The sequence below is a fragment of the Schistocerca nitens genome, unplaced genomic scaffold (assembly GCF_023898315.1).
Source record: "Schistocerca nitens isolate TAMUIC-IGC-003100 unplaced genomic scaffold, iqSchNite1.1 HiC_scaffold_468, whole genome shotgun sequence".
NCBI classification, from domain to species: domain Eukaryota; kingdom Metazoa; phylum Arthropoda; class Insecta; order Orthoptera; family Acrididae; genus Schistocerca; species Schistocerca nitens.
This window is the reverse complement of record NW_026046001.1, coordinates 9,031,769-9,046,413: the sequence shown is the minus strand read 5'-3', so window position 1 is coordinate 9,046,413 and position 14,645 is coordinate 9,031,769. Positions and strand designations below refer to the sequence as shown.

The 14,645-nt window shown below is 29.0% G+C and overlaps 1 protein-coding gene across 1 annotated transcript; it reads right to left on the bottom strand.

The window, feature by feature from the left end:
- Window positions 1–18: 18 nt before the first annotated feature.
- On the bottom strand, window positions 19–14,357 carry LOC126232369 (repetitive organellar protein-like). The gene is made up of 28 exons (XM_049942643.1): window positions 14,346–14,357; window positions 13,716–14,196; window positions 13,226–13,332; window positions 12,945–13,170; window positions 12,106–12,531; window positions 11,887–12,004; window positions 10,940–11,389; window positions 10,242–10,300; window positions 9,196–9,717; window positions 8,977–9,094; window positions 8,094–8,425; window positions 7,175–7,327; window positions 6,612–7,033; window positions 6,359–6,566; window positions 6,078–6,317; window positions 5,779–5,895; window positions 5,535–5,697; window positions 5,309–5,433; window positions 5,007–5,204; window positions 4,666–4,935; window positions 4,497–4,604; window positions 3,045–3,169; window positions 2,764–2,989; window positions 1,865–2,350; window positions 1,686–1,803; window positions 1,429–1,609; window positions 731–1,167; window positions 19–91 (listed from the first exon to the last, which is right to left on the bottom strand). Exons 1-28 carry the CDS (start codon window positions 14,355–14,357, stop codon window positions 19–21), a joined length of 6,501 nt encoding a protein of 2,166 aa, XP_049798600.1.
- Window positions 14,358–14,645: the final 288 nt, after the last annotated feature.

The window sequence follows — 14,645 nt, the reverse complement described above, 5'->3', positions numbered from 1 at the left end:
ATATATCGATACTTTTCATTATATATCGATACTTTTCCTTATATATCGATACTTTTCCTTATATATAGATACTTTTCGATATATAACGATACTTTTCGATATATATCGATACTATTCGATATATATCGATACTTTTCGATATCTTATCGGTTTTTTTCGATATCTTATCAATACTTATCGATATATCGATACTTTTCGATATATCGATACTTTTCGATAAATCGATACTTTTCGATATATCGATACTTTTCGATATATCGATACTTTTCGATATATCGATACTTTTCGATATATCGATACTTTTCGATATATGGATACTTTTCGAAATATCGATACTTATCGATATATCGGATATATCGATATATCGGATATATCGATACTTTTCGATATATCGATACTTTTCGATATATCGATACTTATCGATATATCGATACTTATCGATATATCGATACTTTTCGATATATCGACACTTTTCGATAAATCGACACTTTTCGATAAATCGATACTTCTCGATATATCGATACTTATCGATATATCGATATATCGATACTTATCGATATATCGATACTTATCGATATATCGATACTTTTCGATATATCGATACTTTTCGATAGATCGATACTTATCGATATATCGATACTTTTCGATATATCGATACTTTTCGATATATCGATACTTTTCGATATATCGATACTTTTCGATATATCGATACTTTTCGATATATCGATACTTATCGATATATCGATACTTTTCGATATCTTTTCGATACTTTTCGATATCTCTACGATACTTTTCGATATCTTTTCGATACTTTTCGATATCTTTTCGATACTTTTCGATATCTTTTCGGTACTTTTCGATATCTTTTCGGTACTTGTTGATATCTTTTCGGTACTTGTCGATATCTTTTCGGTACTTGTCGATATCTTTTCGGTACTTGTCGATATCTTTTCGGTACTTGTCGATATCTTTTCGGTACTTGTCGATATCTTTTCGGTACTTTTCCATATCTTTTCGGTACTTGTCGATATCTTTTCGGTACTTTTCGGTACATTTCGATATCTTTTCGGTACTTTTCGATATCTTTTCGGTACTTTTCGATATCTTTTCGGTACTTTTCGAAATCTTTTCGGTACTTTTCGATATCTTTTCGGTACTTTTCGATATCTTTTCGGTAGTTTTCGATATCTTTCCGGTACTTTTCGATATCTTTTCGGTACTTATCGATATATCGATACTTATCGATATATCGATACTTATCGATATATCGATACTTAACGATGTATCGATACTTTTCGATATATCGATACTTTTCGATATATCGAAACTTATCAATATATCAATACTTATCGATATATCGATACTTTTCGATATATCGATACTCTTCGATATATCAATACTTATCGATATATCGATACTTATCGATACATCGATACTTTTTGATATATCGATACTTTTTGATATATCGATAGATATATCGATACTTTTCGATGTATCGATACTAATCGATATATCGATACTTTTCGATATATCGATACTTTTCGTTATATCGATACTTTTCGTTATATCGATACTTTTCGATATATCGATACTTTTCGATATATCGATACTTTTCGATATATCGATACTTATTGATATATCGATACTTTTCGATATCTTTTCGATACTTATCGATATATCGATACTTTTCGATATCTTTTCGATACTTTTCGATATCTTTTCGGTACTTTTCGATATCTTTTCGGTACTTTTCGATATCTTTTCGGTACTTTTCGATATCTTTTCGGTACTTATATATCGATACTTATCATTATATATCGATACTTATCTTTATATATCGATACTTTTCATTATATATCGATACTTTTAATTATATATCGATACTTTTCATTATATATAGATACTTTTCGATATATATAGATACTTTTCGATATATATAGATACTTTTCGATATATATAGATACTTTTCGATATATATAGATACTTTTCGATATATATAGATACTTTTCGATATCTTTTCGATACTTTTCGATATCTTTTCGATACTTATCGATATCTTTTCGATACTTATCTATATCTTTTCGATACTTATCTATATCTTTTCGATACTTTTCGATATCTTTTCGATACTTTTCGAAATGTTTTCGGTACTTTTCGAAATCTTTTCGGTACTTTTCGAAATCTTTTCGGTACTTTTCGATATCGTTTCGGTACTTTTCGATATCTTTTCGGTACTTTTCGATATCTTTTCGGTACTTTTCGATATCTTTTCGGTACTTTTCGATAACTTTTCGGTACTTTTCGATATCTTTTCGGTACTTTTCGATATCTTTCCGGTACTTTTCGATATCTTTTCGGTACTTTTCGATATCTTTTCGGTACTTATCGATATATCGATACTTATTGATATATCGATACTTAGCGATATATCGATACTTTGCTATATATCGATACTTATCGATATACCGATACTTTTCGATATATCGATACTTTTCGATATATCGATACTTTTCGACATATCGATACAAGTCGATATATCGATACTTTTCGATCGATATATCGATACTTTTCGATATATCGATACTTATCAATATATCGATACTTATCGATATATCGACACTTTTCGATATCTTTTCGATACTTTTCGATATCTTTTCGATACTTTTCGATATCTTTTCGATACTTTTCATTATATATCGATACTTTTCATTGTATATCGATACTTTTCATTATATATCGATACTTTTCATTATATATCGATACTTTTCCTTATATATCGATACTTTTCCTTATATATAGATACTTTTCGATATATATCGATACTTTTCGATATATATCGATACTTTTCGATATCTTTTCGATACTTTTCGATATCTTTTCGATACTTTTCGATATCTTTTCGGTACTTTTCGATATCTTCTCGGTACTTTTCGATATCTTTTCGGTACTTATCGATATCTTTTCGGTACTTATCGATATCTTTTCGATACTTTTCGATATATCATTATTTATCGATATATCGATACTTTTCGATATATCGATACTTTTCGATATATCGGTACTTTTCTATATATCGGTACTTTTCGATATATCGGTACTTTTCGATATATCGGTACTTTTCGATATATCGGTTCTTTTCGATATATCGGTACTTTTCGATATATCGGTACTTTTCGATATATCGGCACTTTTCGATATATCGGTACTAATCGATATATCGGTACTTATCGATATATCGGTACTTATCGATATATCGGCACTTATCGATTTATCGGTACTTATCGATATATCGGTACTTTTCGATATATCGGTACTTTTCGATATATCGGTACTTATCGATATATCGGTACTTATCGACATATCGGTACTTTTCGATATATCGGTACTTTTCGACATATCGGTACTTTTCGATATATCGGTACTTTTCGATATATCGGTACTTATCGATATATCGGTACTTTTCGATATACCGGTACTTTTCGATATATCGGTACTTTTCGATATATCGGTACATTTCGATATATCGATACTTACCGATATATCGATACTTACCGATATATCGATACTTATCGATATATCGATACTTATCGATATATCGACACTTATCGATATATCGATACTTATCGATATATCGATACTTATCGATATATCGATACTTATCGATATATCGATCGATATCTTTTCGGTACTTATCGATATCTTTTCGATACTTTTCGATATATCGATACTTTACGATATATCGATACTTTTCGATATATCGGTACTTTTCGATACATCGGTACTTTTCGATATAACGGTATTTTTCGATATATCGGTACTTTTCGATATATCGGCACTTTTCGATATATCGGAACTTATCGATATATCGGTACTTATCGATATATCGGAACTTTTCGAAATATCGGTACTTATCGATATATCGGTACTTATCGATATATCGGTACTTTTCGATATATCGGTACTTATCGATATATCGGTACTTTTCGATATATCGGTACTTTTCGATATATCGGTACTTTTCGATATATCGGTACTTTTCGATATATCGGTACTTTTCGATATATCGGTACTTTTCGATATATCGGTACTTATCGATATATCGGTACTTTTCGATATATCGGTACTTATCGATATATCGGTACTTTTCGATATATCGGTACTTTTCGATATATCGATACTTACCGATATATCCATACTTATCGATATATCGATACTTATCGATATATCGACACTTATCGATATATCGATACTTATCGATATATCGATCGCTATCTTTTCGGTACTTATCGATATCTTTTCGAAATTTTCGATATATCGATACTTATCGATATATCGATACTTTTCGATATATCGATACTTTTCGATATATCGATACTTTACTATATGTCGATACTTTTCGATATATCGATACTTTTCGATATATCGATACTTTTCGATATATCGATACTTTTCGATATCTTTTCGATACTTATCGATATATCGATACTTTTCGATACCTTTTCGATACTTTTCGATACCTTTTCGATACTTTTCGATATCTTTTCGGTACTTTTCGATATCTTTTCGGTACTTTTCGATATCTTTTCGGTACTTATATATCGATACTTATCATTATATATCGATACTTATCATTATATATCGATACTTTTCATTATATATCGATACTTTTAATTATATATCGATACTTCTCATTATATATAGATACTTTTCGATATATATAGATACTTTTCGATATCTTTTCGTTACTTTTCGATATCTTTTCGATACTTTTCGATATCTTTTCGATATCTTTTCGATACTTTTCGATGTCTTTTCGATACTTTTCGACATCTTTTCGATACTTATCGATATCTTTTCGATACTTTTCGACATCTTTTCGATACTTATCGATATCTTTTCGATACTTATCAATATCTTTTCGATACTTATCGATATCTTTTCAATAATTTTCATTATATATCGATACTTTTCATTATATATCGATACTTTTTATTATATATAGATACTTTTCATTATATATAGATACTTTTCGATATCTTTTCGATACTTTTCGATATCTTTTCGATACTTTTCGATATCTTTTCGATACTTTTCGATATCTTTTCGGTACTTTTCGATATCTTTTCGGTACTTTTCGATATCTTTTCGGTACTTTTCGATATCTTTTCGGTACTTTTGGATATCTTTTCGGTACTTTTCGATATCTTTTCGGTACTTTTCGATATCTTTTCGGTACTTTTCGATATATCGGTACTTTTCGATATATCGATACTTTTCGATATATCGATACTTTTCGATATATCTATACTTATCGATATATTGATACTTATCGATATATCGATACTTATCGATATATCGATACTTATCGATATATCGATACTTATCGATATATCGATACTTATCGATATATCGATACTTATCGTTATATCGATACTTATCGATACTTTTCGATATATCTATACTTTTCGATATATCGATACTTTTCGATATATCGATACTTATCGATATATCGATACTTTTCGATAAATCGATACTTTTCGATATCTTTTCGATACTTTTCGATATCTTTTCGATACTTTTCGATGTCTTTTCGATACTTTTTGATATCTTTTCGATACTTTTCGATATCTTTTCGATACTTTTCGATATCTTTTCGATACTTTTCATTATATCGATACTTTTCATTATATATCGATACTTTTCATTATATATCGATACTTTTCATTATATATAGATACTTTTTCTTATATATAGATACTTTTTCTTATATATAGATACTTTCCGATATATATCGATACTTTTCGATATCTTTTCGATACTTTTCGATATCTTTTCGGTACTTATCGATATCTTTTCGGTACTTTTCGATATCTTTTCGGTACTTATATATCGATACTTATCATTATATATCGATACTTATCATTATATATCAATACTTTTCATTATATATCGATACTTTTAATTATATATCGATACTTTTCATTATATATAGATACTTTTCGATATATATAGATACTTTTCGATATATATAGATACTTTTCGATATATATAGATACTTTTCGATATCTTTTCGTTACTTTTCGATATCTTTTCGAATCTTTTCGATATCTTTTCGATACTTTTCGATATCTTTTCGATATCTTTTCGATACTTTTCGATGTCTTTTCGATACTTTTCGATATCTTTTCGATACTTATCGATATCTTTTCGATACTTATCTATATCTTTTCGATACTTATCGATATCTTTTCGATACTTATCAATATCGTTTCGATACTTATCGATATCTTTTCGATACTTTTCATTATATATCGATACTTTTCATTATATATCGATACTTTTTATTATATATAGATACTTTTCATTATATATAGATACTTTTCGATATCTTTTCGATACTTTTCGATATCTTTTCGATACTTTTCGATATCTTTTCGGTACTTTTCGATATCTTTTCGGTACTTTTCGATATCTTTTCGGTACTTTTCGATATCTTTTCGGTACTTTTCGATGTCTTTTCGATACTTTTGGATATCTTTTCGGTACTTTTCGATATCTTTTCGGTACTTTTAGATATCTTTTCGGTACTTTTCGATATACCGGTACTTTACGATATATCGATACTTTACGAAATATCGATACTTTTCGATATATCGATACTTTTCCATATATCTATACTTTTCGATATATCGATACTTATCGATATATAGATACTTATCGATATATAGATACTTATCGATATATAGATACTTATCGATATATCGATACTTATCGATATATCGATACTTATCGATATATCGATACTTATCGATATATCGATACATATCGATATATCGATACTTATCGATATATCGATACTTATCGATATATCGATCCTTTTCGATATCTTTTCTTCGATCTTTTCGATACTTTTCGATATCTTTTAGATACTTTTCGATATCTTTTCGATACTTTTCGATATCTTTTCGATACTTTTCGATATCTTTTCGATACTTTTCGATATCTTTTCGACACTTTTCATTATATATCGATACTTTTTATTATATATCGATACCTTTCATTATATATCGATACTTATTATTATATATCGATACTTATCATTATATATCGATACTTGTCATTATATATCCATACTTATCATTATATATCGATACTTTTCATTATATATCGATACTTTTCATTATATATCGATACTTTTCCTTATATATCGATACTTTTCGATATATATCGATACTATTCGATATACATCGATACTTTTCGATATCTTTTCGATACGTTTCGATATCTTTTCGGTACTTTTCGATATCTTTTCGGTACTTTTCGATATCTTATCGATACTTATCGATATATCGATTCTTTTCGATATATCGATACTTTTCTATATATCGATACTTTTCGATATATCGATACTTTTCGATATATCGATACTTTTCGATATATCGATACTTTTCGATATATCGATACTTTTCGATATATCGATACTTATCGATATATCGATACTTATCGATATATCGATTCTTTTCGATATATCGATACTTTTCTATATATCGATACTTTTCGATATATCGATACTTTTCGATATATCGATACTTTTCGATATATCGATACTTACCGAAATATCGATACTTTTCGATATATCGACACTTTTCGATAAATCGACACTTTTCGATAAATCGATACTTCTCGATATATCGATACTTATCGATATATCGGTACTTGTCGATATATCGATACTTATCGATATATCGATACTTTTCGATATATCGATATTTTCGATAGATCAATACTTTTCGATATATCGATACTTATCGATATATCGATACATATCGATATATCGATAAGTATCGATATATCGATACATATCGATATATCGATATATCGATACTTATTGATATATGGATACTTATCGATATATCGATACTTTGCGATATATCGATACTTATCGATATATCGATACTTTTCGATATATCGATACTTTTCGATATATCGATACTTTTCGATATATCGATACTTTTCGATACATCGATACTTTTCGATATATTGATACTTATCGATATATCGATACTTATCGATATATCGATACTTATCGATACATCGATACTTTTCGATATCTTTACGATACTTTTCGATATCTTTTCGATACTTTTCGATATCTTTTCGATACTTTTCGATATCTTTTCGGGACTTTTCGATATCTTTTCGGTACTTGTCGATATCTTTTCGGTACTTGTCGATATCTTTTCGGTACTTGTCGATATCTTTCCGGTACTTGTCGATATCTTTTCGGTACTTTTCGATATCTTTTCGGTACTTTTCGGTACTTTTCGGTACTTTTCGATATCTTTTCGGTACTTTTCTATATCTTTTCGGTACTTTTCGATATCTTTTCGGTACTTTTCGATATCTTTTCGGTACTTTTCGATATCTTTTCGGTACTTTTCGATATCTTTTCGGTACTTATCGATATATCGATACTTATCGATATATCGATACTTATCGATATATCGATACTTATCGATATATCGATACTTATCGATATATCGATAATTATCGATATATCGATACTTTTCGATATATCGATACTTATCAATATATCGATACTTATCAATGTATCGTTACTTTTCGATATATCGATACTTATCGATATATCGTTACTTTTCGATATATCGATACTTATCGATTTATCGATACTTATCGATATATCGATACTTATCGATACATCGATACTTATCGATACATCGATACTTTTTGATATATCGATACTTTTCGATATATCGATAGATATATCGATACTTTTCGATATATCGATACTTATCGATATATCGATACTTTTCGATATATCGATACTTTTCGTTATATCGATACTTTTCGTTATATCGATACTTTTCGATATATCGATACTTTTCGATATATCGATACTTATTGATATATCGATACTTTTCGACATCTTTTCGATACTTATCGATATATCGATACTTTTCGATATCTTTTCGATACTTTTCGATATCTTTTCGGTACTTTTCGATATCTTTTCGGTACTTTTCGATATCTTTTCGGTACTTTTCGATATCTTTTCGGTACTTATATATCGATACTTATCATTATATATCGATACTTATCATTATATATCGATACTTTTCATTATATATCGATACTTTTAATTATATATCGATACTTTTCATTATATATAGATACTTTTCGATATATATAGATACTTTTCGATATATATAGATACTTTTCGATATATATAGATACTTTTCGATATCTTTTCGATACTTTTCGATATCTTTTCGATACTTTTCGATATCTTTTCGATACTTTTCGATATCTTTTCGATACTTTTCGATATCTTTTCGATATCTTTTCGATACTTTTCGATGTCTTTTCGATACTTTTCGATATCTTTTCGATACTTTTCGATATCTTTTCGATACTTATCGATATCTTTTCGATACTTATCGATATCTTTTCGATACTTATCTATATCTTTTCGATACTTTTCGATATCTTTTCGATACTTTTCGAAATCTTTTCGGTACTTTTCGAAATCTTTTCGGTACTTTTCGATATCGTTTCGGTACTTTTCGATATCTTTTCGGTACTTTTCGATATCTTTTCGGTACTTTTCGATATCTTTTCGGTACTTTTCGATATCTTTCCGGTACTTTTCGATATCTTTTCGGTACTTTTCGATATCTTTCCGGTTCTTTTCGATATCTTTTCGGTACTTTTCGATATCTTTTCGGTACTTATCGATATATCGATACTTATTGATATATCGATACTTTGCGATATATCGATACTTTGCGATATATCGATACTTATCGATATACCGATACTTTTCGATATATCGATACTTTTCGATATATCGATACTTGTCGACATATCGATACATATCGATATATCGATACTTTTCGATCGATATATCGATACATTTCGATATATCGATACTTATCGATATATCGATACTTTTCGATATATCGATACTTTTCGATATATCGATACTTATCGATATATCGATACTTTTCGATATATCGATACTTATCGATATATCGATACTTATCGATATATCGACACTTTTCGATATCTTTTCGATACTTTTCGATATCTTTTCGATACTTTTCGTTATCTTTTAGATACTTTTCGATATCTTTTCGATACTTTTGATTATATATCGATACTTTTCATTATATATCGATACTTTTCATTATATATCGATACTTTTCATTATATATCGATACTTTTCCTTATATATCGATACTTTTCCTTATATATAGATACTTTTCGATATATAACGATACTTTTCGATATATATCGATACTATTCGATATATATCGATACTTTTCGATATCTTATCGGTACTTTTCGATATCTTATCAATACTTATCGATATATCGATACTTTTCGATATATCGATACTTTTCGATAAATCGATACTTTTCGATATATCGATACTTTTCGATATATCGATACTTTTCGATATATCGATACTTTTCGATATATGGATACTTTTCGAAATATCGATACTTATCGATATATCGGATATATCGATATATCGGATATATCGATACTTTTCGATATATCGATACTTTTCGATATATCGATACTTATCGATATATCGATACTTATCGATATACCGATACTTTTCGATATATCGACACTTTTCGATAAATCGACACTTTTCGATAAATCGATACTTCTCGATATATCGATACTTATCGATATATCGATATATCGATACTTATCGATATATCGATACTTTTCGATATATCGATACTTTTCGATATATCGATACTTTTCGATAGATCGATACTTATCGATATATCGATACTTTTCGATATATCGATACTTTTCGATATATCGATACTTTTCGATATATCGATACTTTTCTATATATCGATACTTTTCGATATATCGATACTTATCGATATATCGATACTTTTCGATATCTTTTCGATACTTTTCGATATCTCTACGATACTTTTCGATATCTTTTCGATACTTTTCGATATCTTTTCGATACTTTTCGATATCTTTTCGGTACTTTTCGATATCTTTTCGGTACTTGTTGATATCTTTTCGGTACTTGTCGATATCTTTTCGGTACTTGTCGATATCTTTTCGGTACTTGTCGATATCTTTTCGGTACTTGTCGATATCTTTTCGGTACTTGTCGATATCTTTTCGGTACTTTTCCATATCTTTTCGGTACTTTTCGATATCTTTTCGGTACTTTTCGGTACTTTTCGGTACATTTCGATATCTTTTCGGTACTTTTCGATATCTTTTCGGTACTTTTCGATATCTTTTCGGTACTTTTCGAAATCTTTTCGGTACTTTTCGATATCTTTTCGGTACTTTTCGATATCTTTTCGGTACTTTTCGATATCTTTCCGGTACTTTTCGATATCTTTTCGGTACTTATCGATATATCGATACTTATCGATATATCGATACTTATCGATATATCGATACTTAACGATATATCGATACTTTTCGATATATCGATACTTTTCGATATATCGATACTTATCAATATATCAATACTTTTCGATATATCGATACTTTTCGATATATCGATACTCTTCGATATATCAATACTTATCGATATATCGATACTTATCGATACATCGATACTTTTTGATATATCGATACTTTTTGATATATCGATAGATATATCGATACTTTTCGATGTATCGATACTAATCGATATATCGATACTTTTCGATATATCGATACTTTTCGTTATATCGATACTTTTCGTTATATCGATACTTTTCGATATATCGATACTTTTCGATATATCGATACTTTTCGATATATCGATACTTATTGATATATCGATACTTTTCGATATCTTTTCGATACTTATCGATATATCGATACTTTTCGATATCTTTTCGATACTTTTCGATATCTTTTCGGTACTTTTCGATATCTTTTCGGTACTTTTCGATATCTTTTCGGTACTTTTCGATATCTTTTCGGTACTTATATATCGATACTTATCATTATATATCGATACTTATCTTTATATATCGATACTTTTCATTATATATCGATACTTTTAATTATATATCGATACTTTTCATTATATATAGATACTTTTCGATATATATAGATACTTTTCGATATATATAGATACTTTTCGATATATATAGATACTTTTCGATATATATAGATACTTTTCGATATCTTTTCGATACTTTTCGATATCTTTTCGATACTTATCGATATCTTTTCGATACTTATCTATATCTTTTCGATACTTATCTATATCTTTTCGATACTTTTCGATATCTTTTCGATACTTTTCGAAATGTTTTCGGTACTTTTCGAAATCTTTTCGGTACTTTTCGAAATCTTTTCGGTACTTTTCGATATCGTTTCGGTACTTTTCGATATCTTTTCGGTACTTTTCGATATCTTTTCGGTACTTTTCGATACCTTTTCGGTACTTTTCGATAACTTTTCGGTACTTTTCGATATCTTTTCGGTACTTTTCGATATCTTTCCGGTACTTTTCGATATCTTTTCGGTACTTTTCGATATCTTTTCGGTACTTATCGATATATCGATACTTATTGATATATCGATACTTAGCGATATATCGATACTTTGCTATATATCGATACTTATCGATATACCGATACTTTTCGATATATCGATACTTTTCGATATATCGATACTTTTCGACATATCGATACAAGTCGATATATCGATAATTTTCGATCGATATATCGATACTTTTCGATATATCGATACTTATCAATATATCGATACTTATCGATATATCGACACTTTTCGATATCTTTTCGATACTTTTCGATATCTTTTCGATACTTTTCGATATCTTTTCGATACTTTTCATTATATATCGATACTTTTCATTGTATATCGATACTTTTCATTATATATCGATACTTTTCATTATATATCGATACTTTTCCTTATATATCGATACTTTTCCTTATATATAGATACTTTTCGATATATATCGATACTTTTCGATATATATCGATACTTTTCGATATCTTTTCGATACTTTTCGATATCTTTTCGATACTTTTCGATATCTTTTCGGTACTTTTCGATATCTTCTCGGTACTTTTCGATGTCTTTTCGGTACTTATCGATATCTTTTCGGTACTTATCGATATCTTTTCGATACTTTTCGATATATCATTATTTATCGATATATCGATACTTTTCGATATATCGATACTTTTCGATATATCGGTACTTTTCTATATATCGGTACTTTTCGATATATCGGTACTTTTCGATATATCGGTACTTTTCGATATATCGGTTCTTTTCGATATATCGGTACTTTTCGATATATCGGTACTTTTCGATATATCGGCACTTTTCGATATATCGGTACTTATCGATATATCGGTACTTATCGATATATCGGTACTTATCGATATATCGGCACTTATCGATTTATCGGTACTTATCGATATATCGGTACTTTTCGATATATCGGTACTTTTCGATATATCGGTACTTATCGATATATCGGTACTTATCGACATATCGGTACTTTTCGATATATCGGTACTTTTCGACATATCGGTACTTTTCGATATATCGGTACTTTTCGATATATCGGTACTTATCGATATATCGGTACTTTTCGATATACCGGTACTTTTCGATATATCGGTACTTTTCGATATATCGGTACATTTCGATATATCGATACTTACCGATATATCGATACTTATCGATATATCGATACTTATCGATATATCGACACTTATCGATATATCGATACTTATCGATATATCGATACTTATCGATATATCGATACTTATCGATATATCGATCGATATCTTTTCGGTACTTATCGATATCTTTTCGATACTTTTCGATATATCGATACTTTACGATATATCGATACTTTTCGATATATCGGTACTTTTCGATACATCGGTACTTTTCGATATAACGGTATTTTTCGATATATCGGTACTTTTCGATATATCGGCACTTTTCGATATATCGGAACTTATCGATATATCGGTACTTATCGATATATCGGTACTTTTCGAAATATCGGTACTTATCGATATATCGGTACTTATCGATATATCGGTACTTTTCGATATATCGGTACTTATCGATATATCGGTACTTTTCGATATATCGGTACTTTTCGATATATCGGTACTTTTCGATATATCGGTACTTTTCGATATATCGGTACTTTTCGATATATCGGTACTTTTCGATATATCGGTACTTATCGATATATCGGTACTTTTCGATATATCGGTACTTATCGATATATCGGAACTTTTCGATATATCGGTACTTTTCGATATATCGATACTTACCGATATATCCATACTTATCGATATATCGATACTTATCGATATATCGACACTTAATGATATATCGATACTTATCGATATATCGATCGCTATCTTTTCGGTACTTATCGATATCTTTTCGAAATTTTCGATATATCGATACTTATCGATATATCGATACTTTTCGATATATCGATACTTTTCGATATATCGATACTTTTCGATATGTCGATACTTTTCGATATATCGATACTTTTCGATATATCGATACTTTTCGATATATCGATACTTTTCGATATCTTTTCGATACTTATCGATATATCG